Genomic DNA, 15,444 nt, shown 5'->3' with positions numbered 1-15,444 from the left:
GCAGCTCACCCGACAAAAGGAAGAAAAAATAAAAAGAAAACTAAAGGTGGGACCCACAAAGTGCACACGTGGACACCTTAAGGAGCCTTGAAGGTGTAATAGAAAAAAAATTAAAAGGAAGCCAGGGGGATTCAAACCCGTACACTCAAGCTTTACTATGAGCAGGTTATACCACTGGGCCAAGTAGACTTTAGTTGTTATAGCCAGGGCGACGTAAGTCTTATACGAAAATAAATTTGGCCCCTTTAAAAAGTGCTGACGTGTCACCTCAGGAGGAGAGAAACTCCCTCATTATATTATAGACTAGGGCCGGCGTCCGCGCTGCGCGCGGATTACATGTTTAATAAAAATCAGGTGAATTAAAATTGTGTGTTTTTTGGTTTCTGAAAGGATAAGTTAAGTTTTGTTTTTTTATACAGGGGAGAAGTTCGAAACGGTGATCATTTTTTTTTAAAAAACAACTGTAAGTATGAATAATAAATAGTTTTGAGGAATTCGATATTTGAATGAGAAAATAATCTTTGTGTGTGACAATTTAATTGACGTAGGAAGTGGTAACGTAAATGTTTTAAAAGTTGACTGGTGGTGTTTGCTATGAGGCTTAAGATAGCAGTTTATTCCTCTTTTGGAAGCGTTGAATGATATCAATTTCGTTGTTAAAGTAGAAGCGCGTTCCAGGTGTTGCTGTGAGTGATAGTTTTTCTGAAAAAGGCAAATATTTGTTAGCATTTAGTTTTTTGTAAAGTTTATGTTTAGTTTATTACCTTCATGTATCCGTGGAATGATACTTGTGATGATTACGACTTGTTTTTTCCTTGTTGATATGCGATTTAACTCCCTGAAATTAGATGCCTCCTTGTCCCATAAAGTTAGACGTACCAATTTCGATCTACAAATAATTATTGTATTAGATTTTGTTTAGTTGTAAACCAATTATTACTTAATAAAAAGTTTGTACCTGTCTAAACGTAATCCAATGATGATTTTTGAATCTGTGTAGTGGTTATATAAATCACTTCCTTGGATGAGGCAAATGCGGCCAACAACATCTGTAGGAATAATTTGGTTGTTTGGAAAAAAATTAGGATTTATTTTTGTGTGAGAGAGTTTTTGTTTTTTTTTTACCTGGTAGGAAGTTGGTTTCACTTGCTAAGCTGATCAACTGGGTGTAGCGTTGTGGCCGGAATATGTATGAAGGAATCGGTGCAATGTTTTCTTGAATCAGTGTAATAGTTGTTGTTTCTTTGATATTGATTATGTATGGTTGATCGGTAAGCCTGTAACGTTGGTTATTGGGGAGGAGATTAAAATATCTAATGTGATAAATTTTCCCTTCTTCGAAGCGTTGGTACATTGTGTCAGACGTAGAAATAGGTACCTTCCCCTCTATTTTTTGTTCCTGTTTAGTGGTTAGAAGCAATCATTTGAAATATAGTTGGAATAATTAAAAATATGAATTTTAGACAAACCTGGATGTCAAGACATATGAAAGTTGTCCCTAGGAAAGCATCTTTATTTTTGTGATTTGTGATGGGCCAGACCCTAAGGATCCTAACGATTATTGGATGAGGTTCGAGAGTGTTGTCCTAATTGCTTTGATCTTGTGGTGCATGTGCTACATAGATAAGAATGAGAATTAGTATTTTTTTGGCAATTTTGTTTAAATTTTTTTTTTTGAAGTGAACATAGTTAGGGTGTGTTTTTTTTAAGTATTGTCATGGTTTTTTTTAAAGTTTAAGTAGGCCGGGCCATAATTATAGGTGGTAGTAGTAAATTTGTTGGGTGGGTTTGATAGTAGAATTTAGTTTTTTATAGAAATTTACAGGGACTGTGTGTGAAATGAGGGGGTTTTGTTATCTTGGGCGTACTATTTTAAGATCAAAGGGAACTTAGGCGGTTTGCACATTGTTATAGAAAACAGTTGAAATAAAAAATTGTCTGAAATAATAGAAAATGCAAAAGAAAATAGTTTGACAGTTGAAATAAGTAATGGGATGGGCTGGAAAATTTTTTAATCTGGCCCAACAGCAAAGAGACGGAGACAGCAATTTCGTGAGCGAAACCGGTTAACGGGCTGGGCTGCAATTACGATTTGTTGGTCTGGGTTATCAGTGACGTGGCAGAATGAATGGCTGAGAATATTTTGCCTATGTGGCATCCTTTATAACATCCAAAATTAGTAGCTTTTATATAGTGGGATTCTTTTTTTTCTGTAGAAAATAACAAAGTAAAATTATTTTTCATTATTTTTGAAGAGTAACAATCAATTTTTTAATTTTTTTTTTCATTTCTTTTTTATTTGTTCCTAGTATTCCTCGAAAGTGTTTTAAGTCAATGCTATGGAAATGTAAGCTGCCTCAAGTTTGACGGCGTTTTATTGGATCATTCACTTATATGCATTGTGAATACTCTTTAATACAGTTTATGTTTAAATCAGAGATTTTATCTTTCTGTGGCTAGGTTTTATTATCTCATTTTGATCCTTTGACTTGATCAACAAGTACTGGATGTATGTAATCTGAGGCAGTTCATGTCAACAGGCGGACTATGCTGTATCTAAGGTATGGAGAAAATGCAACGTACATTATTAGTAAAGACTAAAGAGTAGCAGCCGGGAGACTCGGTGAAGGGAAGTTATATTCCTCAAATAACTTGTGCCCTGGAGAGATTGGAGGTTTTGGCCCAGCTTTGTAAACTAATAAGAAATTATTAGAACAAGAACTATATCTTGAGTTGTGTTCTTAAACTGTTGTTTTTGTTGTACGCTGATCATCGGATCTTAACTACAAGACAAACGGCTAAAATATAGTTGCAGAGACATTGCAAAATATAAGCTTGTAGCTTACAAAATCTAGTCCATATCTTGAAATAAATTTCAGAAACATCAATAACCAAACTCAAATGTTGTGTCAGAAAAAATGGGATTAGTTTTTCATCTACCTTTACAAGGAAGGGAAAATTAATCAACAAAATAGGAATAAGAAATGTAAGAACACCTGAGAATTTGAATCATCTGATCAAACTACTAAAAACACAAAACCAGAAAGAAGAAGAAAAAATGGGATGATGGGATGAATAGAGATATCCATTGAGATATACAGAGAAAATAAATAAATCTCAAGGAGAAGAAATTGAGGTAAGCTGATCAAGAACCTGTCTGATGTTAGGCCTTTCATTTACAGAGACAATGCACATGATTGCAACAGCAAGTGCATCATCCATTGCCTTTGAGAACTCTTCTCCACCTGCAATGTCTCTATCTATGCAATCCATTCTCCTACCTTCTTGATCACATAACCTCACCCAATCTGTCAGATCAACGGCTCCTGATTGGCCAGAGATTATGTCACCCGCGCTACGTCTAGTCAAAAGCTCCAAAAGAATCACTCCAAACGCATAGACATCTGACTTGAGCGTTGGAACGGGTTTGGAAGCTGAGGTAAGTTCAGGAGCAGAGTAGCCGAGTGCACTCATGTTCAGTATCTGTTCCGCTACACCAGATGAGCTCATCAGACGGTGAATACAGTAATCTGTTATCCGCACAGTGTTCTCAGGACTTGTGAGGATTATGTTTGTTGGCTTTAAGTTCCCATGCGGCATTGCTCTATCATGTAGGTAAAGAAGACACTGCGCCACTTCAACCGCGACTTTTAGCCTTCGAGTGAAAGACATCGGTGAATACCTCCGAGGAGTAGTCTCTGCAGAGAAATGAGATTACATTTAGCTCAAACAAGATCTTACAGTAAGGTGTAATAATAAGAGCTTCTTACCGTATAGATGCATGGCCAAGCTTTCTCCTCCCATGTAATCAGAGAGGAGAAGCCTCTCTTGTTCTCTGGGACCCCAATAGTAAGCTCGCAGCGGGACAATGTTCGGATGTTTCAAAGAGCCGATTTTTTTAGCTTCCTTGTGGAAATCCTTCTTATGCCTCACGAGTCCAACTCTCAGCCACTTCACGGTCAACATATGCCCATCGTCCAGCGTTGCTTTGTACAGCGTTCCGTGGCTGCTTCTACCTAGAACTTCCGCAGGAGCTCTGGATAGCTCTTCCGCTGTGAGTTTCAGTGAAAGATCTAAAAAGAAGAGCTCTCCAGCCAACCTATCGGGTGAGTAAACATCTAACATCACAGGCTGGTCGCTAAAACGAGGCGAGGAGGATAGTGGGGAGCTTCCTGAAGAAGACCTCCGTCCAGATGTGGTGGGGGGTAAACCCTGCTCAGATATCTCGGGTTCCGGTTCGGGTATTCCGGATAAGGACCTTGAATTTGCTGTGAGCAAGTGAGCGTTTGAGAAGCTCAAAGATGAAGAATGTTGTCCAGTATTTGAGCCGAAGTTGAGAAAAGAGGGACGAGAAGAGCGTCCAGACTTGGCGTCCCTAGTCGAGTCTTGATCAGCAAACTCATTCCTCCCATGAAAGTTCTTGAGCTGTGTTCGATGATACGCAAACAAGACAAAGAGAACCATAACAGCAACTGCAAGCGAAGCAACGATAACAGCGATCATTATGCTACGCTTCGAACGACGTTCTTTCTCAGGCACACCCGTTGGCGTTCCACCTGGGAGAATCAGCTTAGAGTTACCAGGATAAAACGACGAACGCGGGTAACTTCTCAAACCTTCTGGAACTACGCCTGATAAGTCGTTATAAGACACATTAAACCTCACCATTTGTGAAGGAAGCTTGTCAGGAAGCTGACCGTTGAAACCGTTGTTTGACAAGTCAAGATACTCAAGACCACTAAGCTTGTTGAGATCGATTGGAACTTCCCCAGAGAGCTTATTGTTAGCGAGATTCAGCACCTTAATCTTTTCCATTGTACCTATCTCCCCAGGCAACACACCTGTCAACGAATTGGTCGAGAGATCAAGCGACTCCATCTGAGGATAAAAAGTTAAAGCCAGAAGCTCACTAGCACCTGAGCCACGAAAAGGAATTGCCCCTTCCAAGTTATTCATTGAAAGATTCAAACTTCTCAAACTCCCAAAAGTGAAGAACGTTTGTGGAATGGATCCGCTGAACTTATTCGAGCTGAGATCAATCACAGAGAACTGAGAAACCCCAGAAGCATCCCACAGTGAAGGCAAGCTACCGGAGACAGAGTTGTTCCTAATATTCAACACGGTTAATCTCGAAAACACTGAAGTGAAGTTAGGCAAGGCTCCTGACAAACTGTTCGAGCTCAGATCAAGAAACTCCGGAGTAGCTTCCCATTTTCCAACAACGGACACGTCACCCGAGAACGTGTTCCCGCTAAGATCTATAACTAAACAACTCTTCAAACTCGATGGAAGCTCGCCAGATAGACCGTTGGAGGAAAGATTCAACAAAGTTAAAGTAGTTGAATTGATTTCACTAATTGATCCTGCACTTACATAAAGAAAAACACCATAAATGCACAGAAGGTTCAGAGCATATAACTCAAATGCTAGTCAAATCAATGCTCAAACACTCCTGTTTATTTTTGTTTCGTTTTACAATATTCTCCTGTTTATTTTTCTAAGAAATATCCATTTTCTTTAATTACATAAACCTAAACTATAATTAAAATGAAAAAAGTATAAAACAAGTTGTAATTTTCAATTTCACCTGTAAAGCCGTTTCTACTGAGATCCAACTCCTGCAAGGGAATCGAACTCTGCAGCAACTCTCCAGGCACCGCACCGAAGAGCTGGTTACGCGCCAACCTCAAGATCTTCAAATTAGGCTGCGATCCAAACCTAGGCAGCTCGCCGTTGATCTCGTTGTTCTCAAGATCAAGAACCTCGAGATTCTTGAACAAACCGATGGAATCGCCGCTGAAGAATCCTCCGTTTAGTTCATTGTGGCTCAGATTCAAGTGACGGAGAGTGTTGGAGATGCTGGACACGGTTAGAGGCAAGCCGCCATTGAAGCGGTTAGAGCTCAAGTCAACGAACTCAACGTTCTTCAGCTCGGCGAAGATCTCGGTGACGTCTCCGTAGACATCGTTTCCGTGCAAATCGAGAGATCGTAACTGCTGGAGGTTCCCGAACCCGCCCGGGAACCCGCCGGAGAATTTGTTGGCGGAGAGGTTGAGGTAGTTCAACCCCCAGAGAGCCGAGATCCGATCCGGGATAGGTCCGTAGAATCCGTTATCCGACAGATCCAAGTGCTGGAGGGAGGTGATTTTACCCAAGGAAGGGACGACCCGACCCGAGAAGCGGTTACCGGATAGGGTTAAGTTACGGAGAGAGGGGAGAGAGGCGAGCGTGTGGAATTTGAGCTCCCCGGATAAACCGAGCCGGTCGAGATTAATTGAGGTTACTGAACCGGTTTCCGGGTCGCAGGAGATTCCGGGCCAGTCGTCGAGGCAGGTTGTGGGGTCGGTGAGGGAGTCTGGCGCGGCCCATTGGATGCGGTTGTTGGAGGATTCGTCGCGGATGCCTTTGCGGAACTCGAGGAGAGATTGGAGCTCGTCGTTGGTTACGGCGTTGGCGTTGAGGAAGAGGAGGAGGAGAGTGGTGAAGGTGAGAGCGAGAGTTGGATGATGATGACTCATTTGGCCCCCGAGAATCTAGAGGTTCATTAGAAGGACTGTAACTCGAAACCCTAGAATCTGGAAACTGAGAGAGAGAGAGAGAGAGAGAGAGAGAGAGAGAGAGAGAGAGTGTGCAGAGGTTTTCAAGAAAATCGAATTTTTTAAAGTTTATATTTATTTTATTTTTTTATGGTTTGGTCTTTCTTTCCAAGCGCAATTATAGCAAAAACAGATTTCTTTACATTTTTTAATCTGTCAATTATCAATAATTAACTGTTTCCAGTTAAATTTGCACATATTTTAAAATTATTTTTACTAGGGCCGGCGTCCGCGCTGCGCGCGGATTACATGTTTAATAAAAATCAGGTGAATTAAAATTGTGTGTTTTTTGGTTTCTGAAATGATAAGTTAAGTTTTGTTTTTTTATACAGGGGAGAAGTTCGAAACGGTGATCATTTTTTTTTAAAAAACAACTGTAAGTATGAATAATAAATAGTTTTGAGGAATTCGATATTTGAATGAGAAAATAATCTTTGTGTGTGACAATTTAATTGATGTAGGAAGTGGTAACGTAAATGTTTTAAAAGTTGACTGGTGGTGTTTGCTATGAGGCTTAGGATAGCAGTTTATTCCTCTTTTGGAAGCGTTGAATGATATCAATTTCGTTGTTAAAGTAGAAGCGCGTTCCAGGTGTTGCTGTGAGTGATAGTTTTTCTGAAAAAGACAAATATTTGTTAGCATTTAGTTTTTTGTAAAGTTTATGTTTAGTTTATTACCTTCATGTATCCGTGGAATGATACTTGTGATGATTACGACTTGTTTTTTCCTTGTTGATATGCGATTTAACTCTCTGAAATTAGATGCCTCCTTGTCCCATAAAGTTAGACGTACCAATTTCGATCTACAAATAATTATTGTATTAGATTTTGTTTAGTTGTAAACCAATTATTACTTAATAAAAAGTTTGTACCTGTCTAAACGTAATCCAATGATGATTTTTGAATCTGTGTAGTGGTTATATAAATCACTTCCTTGGATGAGGCAAATGCGGCCAACAACATCTGTAGGAATAATTTGGTTGTTTGGAAAAAAAAATTAGGATTTATTTTTGTGTGAGAGAGTTTTTGTTTTTTTTTACCTGGTAGGAAATTGGTTTCACTTGCTAAGCTGATCAACTGGGTGTAGCGTTGTGGCCGGAATATGTATGAAGGAATCGGTGCAATGTTTTCTTGAATCAGTGTAATAGTTGTTGTTTCTTTGATATTGATTATGTATGGTTGATCGGTAAGCCTGTAACGTTGGTTATTGGGGAGGAGATTAAAATATCTAATGTGATAAATTTTTCCTTCTTCGAAGCGTTGGTACATTGGGTCAGACGTAGAAATAGGTACCTTCCCCTCCATTTTTTGTTCGTGTTTAGTGGTTAGAAGCAATCATTTGAAATATAGTTGGAATAATTAAAAATATGAATTTTAGACAAACCTGGATGTCAAGACATATGAAAGTTGTCCCTAGGAAAGCATCTTTATTTTTGTGATTTGTGATGGGCCAGACCCTAAGGATCCTAACGATTATTGGATGAGGTTCGAGGGTGTTGTCCTAATTGCTTTGATCTTGTGGTGCATGTGCTACATAGATAAGAATGAGAATTAGTATTTTTTTGGCAATTTTGTTTAAATTTTTTTTTTTGAAGTGAACATAGTTAGGGTGTGTTTTTTTTAAGTATTGTCATGGTTTTTTTTAAAGTTTAAGTAGGTCGGGCCATAATTATAGGTGGTAGTAGTAAATTTGTTGGGTGGGTTTGATAGTAGAATTTAGTTTTTTATAGAAATTTACAGGGACTGTGTGTGAAATGAGGGGGTTTTGTTATCTTGGGCGTACTATTTTAAGATCAAAGGGAACTTAGGCGGTTTGCACATTGTTATAGAAAACAGTTGAAATAAAAAATTGTCTGAAATAATAGAAAATGCAAAAGAAAATAGTTTGAAAGTTGAAATAAGTAATGGGATGGGCTGAAAAAATTTTTAATCTGGCCCAACAGCAAAGAGACGGAGACAGCAATTTCGTGAGCGAAACCGGTTAACGGGCTGGGCTGCAATTACGATTTGTTGGTCTGGGTTACCAGTGACGTGGCAGAATGAATGGCTGAGAATATTTTGCCTATGTGGCATCCTTTATAACATCCAAAATTAGTAGCTTTTATATAGTGGGATGAGTATTCTTATTAAATTATTTGAACTGGCTAAAAGTTTCTCATTAGATTTTACGTACTGCGTGCCTTTTATTTGTCCAGATTAAATTTTGATTTATAAATTTCGCTTGACTAAAAAGAAATTACAATTGTATTTCACTATTTAAATTTCAGTTAGATTGCACGTTTAAATCTCTTCTCGAATCATAAAATTAATTTTGTGTGCTTTATTGCCTAGTTTAGTAGTCTTTCTTTGACTTGGTTTCCGAATTTGGTAGACATGACACACTGAATGTTACACTAATTGCGTCAAGTCGTTATCACTTATAACTACGAATAATCTTTGTTATGATTTATATAGTTTACGAAACATACTCTACTATATATTTTGACTAATATATTGAGACGATCCCTGTGATGATTCAAACTTCCGGATAAAAGTATACCAAAAAAATGTTTTGTTAAAAATATGGTAAAATAAATATTGTAGAAGTAAAAGAATGAGAGTAGAGAGGGAAGGAAAAAAAATCCGTTAAATATTAGCGGCAAATAATATGATTAGTTTGAAGATAAGTAGAAAACAGACTGGAAAAAGACAATGGCATGTCGTTGAGTGTGTGTGTCTCTCTCTCTTTTTCTTTTCTTAAGAAAATTCGCACCAACCTTCTTCACATGCACTCCATACGTGACAGAGAGAGTACAAGTGTGTAACGCCGTTCTAAAACGGGACGGTGAGACAAGAACGTGGTGTGTCATTATACAATTCTTGTGTACCAACATGTTACTCTTTTGTCTATTCACATATATTATCAAATGAATTAGCTATATAAACATCATTTTACTTTGTTTTTCTTTAATCAATTAAGTAGCAAAACATTTATCAAAAGTATTTAAAATCTTGAGTAAATTAGCTAAATATACTAACAAAGGTGGGATATCATTGAATGGGGGGAAAATGGTAATGTTGGGGGGAAGAAAATTGGAGGGATATAGGGTATGAAGTGCAAATAGGGAAAAAGTGGTGTGTAGGGAGTACAAATTCTCTAAAATCTTTAACCTTTTTGAGTAAAATACCTTGTACTTAGGATTCCACCCAAATTAATAAATTTTATAATAAAAAAGTTCATTAGTGATTAGAATAAAATCAATAAATATGAACATAAAATCTTGAGGGGTCAATTCATTTGGTCATTTTTAGAATGTCATTTTCTCTATTCATAAAATGAAAGATGCCAAAGCTATTCTTCCTTGTTTGTATATACATTTATATGCTTCCTAATACCATCAGGTCCACCAAAATAACACCTATTTGTTATTGTCGATATTTGACAAGTACCTGGAAAACCATTAAAACACTCTGATCTCTTACCATATATACTAATATAATATTCTATAATAATAATAATAATAATAATAATAATTTGAGAATGCCATTGCAAACTAAGAAAGTAGAATTATAAATAGCCGTCTCAAAATTTCCACCTAAAATAATTATTCCTGTGACGCTTCAAAGATAGAATACACTCATAGATGAACAAAAATACACTTCGTCGTTCAAACTTGGCTTTTTAACTACAAATAAAGCTCAAAGAGTTTCTGAGAGCACCTGTAATTTAAATCTAAGTTCGATTTCTGCTGAAGCTGCCAAGAAAACTATTCTGGATCAAAGGACTTGATCAGCCTTTCCATAGTATCGGTTGATGAATGGCGACTGCAAAAAGGGTAAAACAAGCAAACAAGACTTTCATATAACTAACTGAAAACCGGATTAAACTAACTGAAGAAGGCTGGTTTTTTCTTTTCTTTTGTTCTTACCTTGACTCCAGAGACGTCTGGTGTTTCTGATGAAGGCAGAGGGTAGAATTTGTAGAACTTCATGCTTTGAAAGGCTTGCTTAGTATCTTCGCTCATTTCTTCTATTGCCTTCCTTCGAGCATCTTTGGCCTACAAGGATGATACCGTAAGCTAACAGTTTCACTAAATGGAGCTCAGATATATCATTCATCTTGGTTGGGTTAAGCTTTACCTCTCGGTTAGCTTTCTTTGCAGCTCGAACTTGCACTTTGACATATTCCTGAGAAAATACAAATCAAAAGAACTTAGAAAAATCATCAACCGGCATGAACTGACTAAGTATCATGTTTTGTTTTAAAAATCATCAACCGGCATCAAAAGAATTTAGGCATGAACATTTGGGTTATGCAGCTCCACTTACCTTGAACTTATCCTTTTGATCTGCAGGTAAGGCTTCCTCTTCGATCAGCTTATCAACAAATTCCTGAGATAGGAGCACAAAAAGCCATACAGTGAATGACAGAACACACGAGGAAGGAGCAGTGAGAAGATGAAAACGTCGTGGACCAAATGAAGAAGTAATTCTCAAGTTTCATCGTTGAATAAAAGCCAAAGGAATACCTCAAGTTCGTCAAACTCCCAGTCAAACTCACATACAACCTGCACAAACAGAACATCAAAGCTCGACTATTAAAAAAAAAAACAAAACAATGAGCCCCTTCCTAGCCGTTTTATGTAGACTACCACTTCATTACATGCCAATAGACTTACCGGCGGTTCACAGGGGAACATTATCTGGACCTCAGTACTCTGTTCAAGTTCATCTTCCTTAAATGGCTGGTAGAAATCTATAAAGCAAAAAGAAAAAAGAGATTAGATTTTGTTGCCGCTTACCACACATAAATAAAATTTATAGCCTGCCATGTAAAATAAATGGTTTTCAATCTGCAGATTTTAACAAGTATTGGTAGAGAGGAATATAACTCACAAGGAAGGCAATACTCGTACTTCTTAACGAGATCTTCCTTCATATGTCTCAGAGCAGCTCTACAGATAACATAAAGTAAAATTTAGTCCACCAAAAACCCATACATAAAATTCTGCACCCTACCAACAAATTACTAGGCAGAAATTAGGGAACAAATGATGCAACGCTAATAAAGTAACATTAATCATGTTCTAATTTCAATTTATAATGTAACTCTAAATCCATTCACAGCAAACATATCGATATTTTTAACTTCTAGTCATCTGATACTGAGTGAGAATAGAAGACAAACACATGTTATTTACCTCCTCCGCGTACAGCCCAAGACAAAAATTTGAAAGTTCATCCTATCAACTTGTCTAGCTCTGCAGGAAGAACAAATAAAAGGTAATTAGCAAATGCTGGTGGACATCAGAAGCAAGAATAGCAGGAGACGTGATCTGCGTTTCTCTTCTCATTGTTCTAGCCCATCCAACCAAATGTGTTCAGATGCAAGTACCTGTTCTCAAGCGGAATGTAAGGAAGCCAGTCCATTTTCATCGTCTTCATTGGAATGATTTCCTCCACTTCCCTCTGAACCGACGTGATTCCTATCTTATCAGAAGGTGGAAAGGGTGATTCAACCTGCAAATATAGAATGGGGAAATTTTACAATGAGAAATGGTATCTGACACTGAATCCAGAGAGCGACTATAACAAGGAACCGTTGATAGAGGTTTCAAACAAAAACTTACAGCAACAACTGCTGGGACATGGAGAATCTTGTTTGCACCTTTGAAGGGGACTAACTGGGCTGTAACGATCAAAAGAAGAAAAAAATCAAGAGAAACTAGAAGCAAATATTATAGAAAGAAACAGAGACCATACTCCACTGTCTGATAGAAACTTTCCACAAAATAAAAAGAACCACAACTGCTTACTATTTTTAAACAGGATTAAACAGCTCCAACTATCAATAATCAAAACAAGAAGAAAAAAAGAGGGCAAGAGAAACAGCTTACGTTCTGTACAGCCGAAAAGAAAGACTTTCTTCCCAAAGAGGAATCCACCTTCCTCCAATGCTTCCTAACATACAGATGAAGAAACATAAATAACCCTCAAGAACTTGTGAACGCAACAGCAAAAACCAAAAAATGGACAATGTAACCAAATCAACTTACTTCAAGGTGTTTGAAATCCCAATTATATTCATAAAGTGCATCCAACTGGTCCCACTGCCACCACAAGTTAACAGCCATAAGCAAAGAATATCAATGGAGAAAGTAACTCCACCAATTTAGAAGCCAAATTCTTCGAAACAATATTACCTCAGTTCCCACGGGAAATGCAGCCTTCCACAAACCCTCCTGGGAAAAAGAAACACAAAACAAGCACACATGTAAATCTAGAAAACAACGCATTTTATTAGAAATTATAGTACCATTCCATAAAATTGTTTTCCCATCCCACCAGTACCTAAAGCTCGAAGTGACATACCATATATGGCTTACAAATTGTAATAGACATGATAAACCCACCATACCATTCTTAAACTCCATCTAAATAGTTACTTTCTTTGCAACCAAGAGCTCTTATAATCTCCAAACTATATGTAAGTGAAAGAGACGCCTACCCAAAAAAATCAACAAACAAACAGCACAAAGCCCCAGAGTGCATATAATCCAAGTGATGAATCTTAACCACATACTACTATAAGATCATTACCAGATTACGCTCGTCCTCGAAGTACTCAGGCTCTTCATGTGGTTTGGTCACTCGTACTTTCTTAGCTCTCGGAGGCGGTTTCTTCTCGTCCTTCGCATCAACTTCCTTCTTCGTGGCCCTCTTTCGCTTGCCACCACGAGGACGACCAGGTTTCTTCTTATCCTCATCAACTTCCTCGGCCTTGACGTCGTCTTGTTGCTGAGAAGGAGAATCGTCTTTCACCTCGGTTATCTCCGGTTTAGCTTCCGCTTCCGCGTTAGGATGCTGACTCTCCTCCTGCGTGGAAGCCTCGAGAGACTCGGCAACCACCTCATCGTTCTGACTCTCGTCAGCAGCAGGGCCTTTGCGACCTGCTTTTGAAGCTCCCTTTCTCTTCGCTCCTTTCTTCATTGCTTAATAGTAAGAGACCCTAGTGCTTCGGCGATGAAGAGAGGCAGAGAGAGAGAGAGAGAGGTAGGGGATCTATGGCGGTGGTTCTGGATTTTCGAATTTCAGAAACGCTTCAATTTTTTTAATTTATTTATTTATTTATTTGTCTGTTTCAGCTTCGAAACAACGCAGAGGAAATAGGGTTTTTGATTTTTCTTCCCCGAATTAAAAAAAAAAAGGCGCCGGTTTGTGAAACTGAATATTGAAGCCCAGTGTTATTCTCTTGTTAACAGGCTTTTTAATGGGCCTCTATATTAAGGACTAATTACATGCCTTTGGTTGAACCGGACACTGCTAAACGATCGAGATGATATTGATGCAAATCGACAATAATATGGCATGGGAGTGTGACTCAGACCCGGTCAATATCGGTTAGACTACTCTAGTGGTTGTGCGATGCCGTGAGGATTTCAATCTCCTCTTCATCAAGGCAATGAGCCTAACAGATTATAGATGCAATTTGTTTATTCACATTGTTTTATTTATTTATTTATTTATTATGTTTTATGAAATAAATAGGACTCTGGAGAACTTACAATCTTCAAGAATTACCACTAAAACATATCCTTACACTTATTAGAAGAAAATGTAAATAATTTATCCGTAAATTATTATACTTAGCGAGGCTTCTTGTTGATCCTTCCCGGCTTGCCGGAACTGTCTCTCGGCTTCTGCTGCAGCTTCTTTGGTGGTTTCCTCGGAAGTCCCCTCGACGTCACTTGCACAATTTCAACTTCTTCCTCCTCCTGATATGATAGTTTGTTTTTTTTTTTAAATTAGACTTCTTACGTCTTTGTTTTATATAAATAAGTTAATGGGGGTTAATGGGGGTGATATGTCAGCTGCACTACGTCTGAAGATAAGTCTTCGTAAACCTACTACATCTTATTGAATTTCAATATTTATTAATGAATTAATTTTAAATTCATTCTTTTTATAGACCACCAAAAACTCATTTAGATCTACAACTTTAGTTTAATAGCAAAGTAGTTCAACATGTCAAATGAGACAAATACTACCTCTAGCAACTACCTCTAGCAGCGTGCCACTAAACATTTAAATATTAATGAAAGTTACAAGTAGAAAATCGTTATCAGTTCACTTGTGTTGAAAATGTCATTGTTTTGAGTATGATAATTTGGTCTATACGATCTATAAAGCGAATGATTGGAAGTAGGAATCTCATGTTCAAATAAGACGAGATCTAAAATCACACCAACCTTTATATTCATCTGAAAATATAATTAGAGTACTTACCAGACAAGCTGTATGGTGAGAAGGAGAACGACCGAAAAGCTTGAGTACGAGAGATCGGAGAGTTTGGTGAATGAACTTAAAAGGGATCCAGAGATAATAAGAAACTCCATCTTCTCTTCTTCCCTCTCTCTCCATCTTTTTTTTTCTATTGAGCTAAGTGAGAGAATGACTGACTTGAGTCCCCTTTAAAATATATATAGAGGCAAAATGGTAGATGACGTTTACCAAAAAATGGTAGATGACCATGTTAATCTAAGATTAGTCTTATAATTACAGCTCACTTGGCGCGTCTTTTCGTAACTTTGCATGTTCTTCTGTAGAAAATGTTAATTATTTATTTACGTATACTGCCTTGTAATCCATTGTTATTTACTCAATGTGACTTATCGGTTTTAAAATTACGGGAAAATATATTTCTTATCGTTTTTGTTCAGCAACGAGTACTGTAACACTCGTTTAATGTCAAAAACAATATTTTCATTTTTCAACGACGCACCCGTCCCCAATAAAAGAATAGACACTCTCCACATTATTTTCAACAAGTTCAGATTTAGGGTCCGAATGGTGACCGCGGAATTGATAAT

General features: G+C 37.8%; 4 protein-coding genes and 1 long non-coding RNA gene across 5 annotated transcripts; 1 reads left to right on the top strand and 4 right to left on the bottom strand.

The window, feature by feature from the left end:
• Window positions 1-2,711, bottom strand: LOC106384914. Its single transcript, XM_022698575.2, has 4 exons — window positions 1,126-2,711; window positions 959-1,049; window positions 765-889; window positions 1-702 (listed from the first exon to the last, which is right to left on the bottom strand). The coding sequence occupies exons 1-4, from the start codon at window positions 1,352-1,354 to the stop codon at window positions 602-604; spliced, it is 546 nt and encodes a 181-aa protein (XP_022554296.2). The 5' UTR covers window positions 1,355-2,711; the 3' UTR covers window positions 1-601.
• A 191-nt stretch (window positions 2,712-2,902) lies between these two features.
• LOC106384913 (probable inactive receptor kinase At5g10020) lies at window positions 2,903-6,518 on the bottom strand. Its single transcript, XM_048771717.1, has 3 exons — window positions 5,588-6,518; window positions 3,771-5,363; window positions 2,903-3,698 (listed from the first exon to the last, which is right to left on the bottom strand). Exons 1-3 carry the CDS (start codon window positions 6,516-6,518, stop codon window positions 3,118-3,120), a joined length of 3,105 nt encoding a protein of 1,034 aa, XP_048627674.1. The 3' UTR covers window positions 2,903-3,117.
• A 285-nt stretch (window positions 6,519-6,803) lies between these two features.
• LOC125596637 lies at window positions 6,804-7,467 on the top strand. The gene is made up of 2 exons (XR_007331166.1): window positions 6,804-6,972; window positions 7,058-7,467. It is a non-coding gene; the product is annotated as an uncharacterized LOC125596637 (long non-coding RNA).
• A 2,654-nt stretch (window positions 7,468-10,121) lies between these two features.
• On the bottom strand, window positions 10,122-13,717 carry BNAA03G02730D (protein HEAT INTOLERANT 4). Its single transcript, XM_013824841.3, has 14 exons — window positions 13,175-13,717; window positions 12,778-12,816; window positions 12,631-12,684; window positions 12,472-12,535; window positions 12,205-12,263; window positions 11,970-12,094; window positions 11,776-11,835; window positions 11,471-11,529; window positions 11,254-11,330; window positions 11,104-11,142; window positions 10,904-10,966; window positions 10,715-10,762; window positions 10,504-10,632; window positions 10,122-10,399 (listed from the first exon to the last, which is right to left on the bottom strand). Exons 1-14 carry the CDS (start codon window positions 13,562-13,564, stop codon window positions 10,352-10,354), a joined length of 1,254 nt encoding a protein of 417 aa, XP_013680295.1. The 5' UTR covers window positions 13,565-13,717; the 3' UTR covers window positions 10,122-10,351.
• Window positions 13,718-14,050: 333 nt separating this feature from the next.
• On the bottom strand, window positions 14,051-15,039 carry LOC106386502 (elicitor peptide 4-like). Its single transcript, XM_013826335.3, has 2 exons — window positions 14,861-15,039; window positions 14,051-14,349 (listed from the first exon to the last, which is right to left on the bottom strand). The coding sequence occupies exons 1-2, from the start codon at window positions 14,993-14,995 to the stop codon at window positions 14,221-14,223; spliced, it is 264 nt and encodes an 87-aa protein (XP_013681789.1). The 5' UTR covers window positions 14,996-15,039; the 3' UTR covers window positions 14,051-14,220.
• Window positions 15,040-15,444: the final 405 nt, after the last annotated feature.

This window comes from Brassica napus, unplaced genomic scaffold (assembly GCF_020379485.1).
Source record: "Brassica napus cultivar Da-Ae unplaced genomic scaffold, Da-Ae ScsIHWf_1255;HRSCAF=1790, whole genome shotgun sequence".
NCBI classification, from domain to species: Eukaryota; Viridiplantae; Streptophyta; class Magnoliopsida; order Brassicales; family Brassicaceae; genus Brassica; species Brassica napus.
The sequence above is the reverse complement of the archived record's forward strand: the minus strand, read 5'-3'. Positions and strand labels throughout refer to the sequence as shown.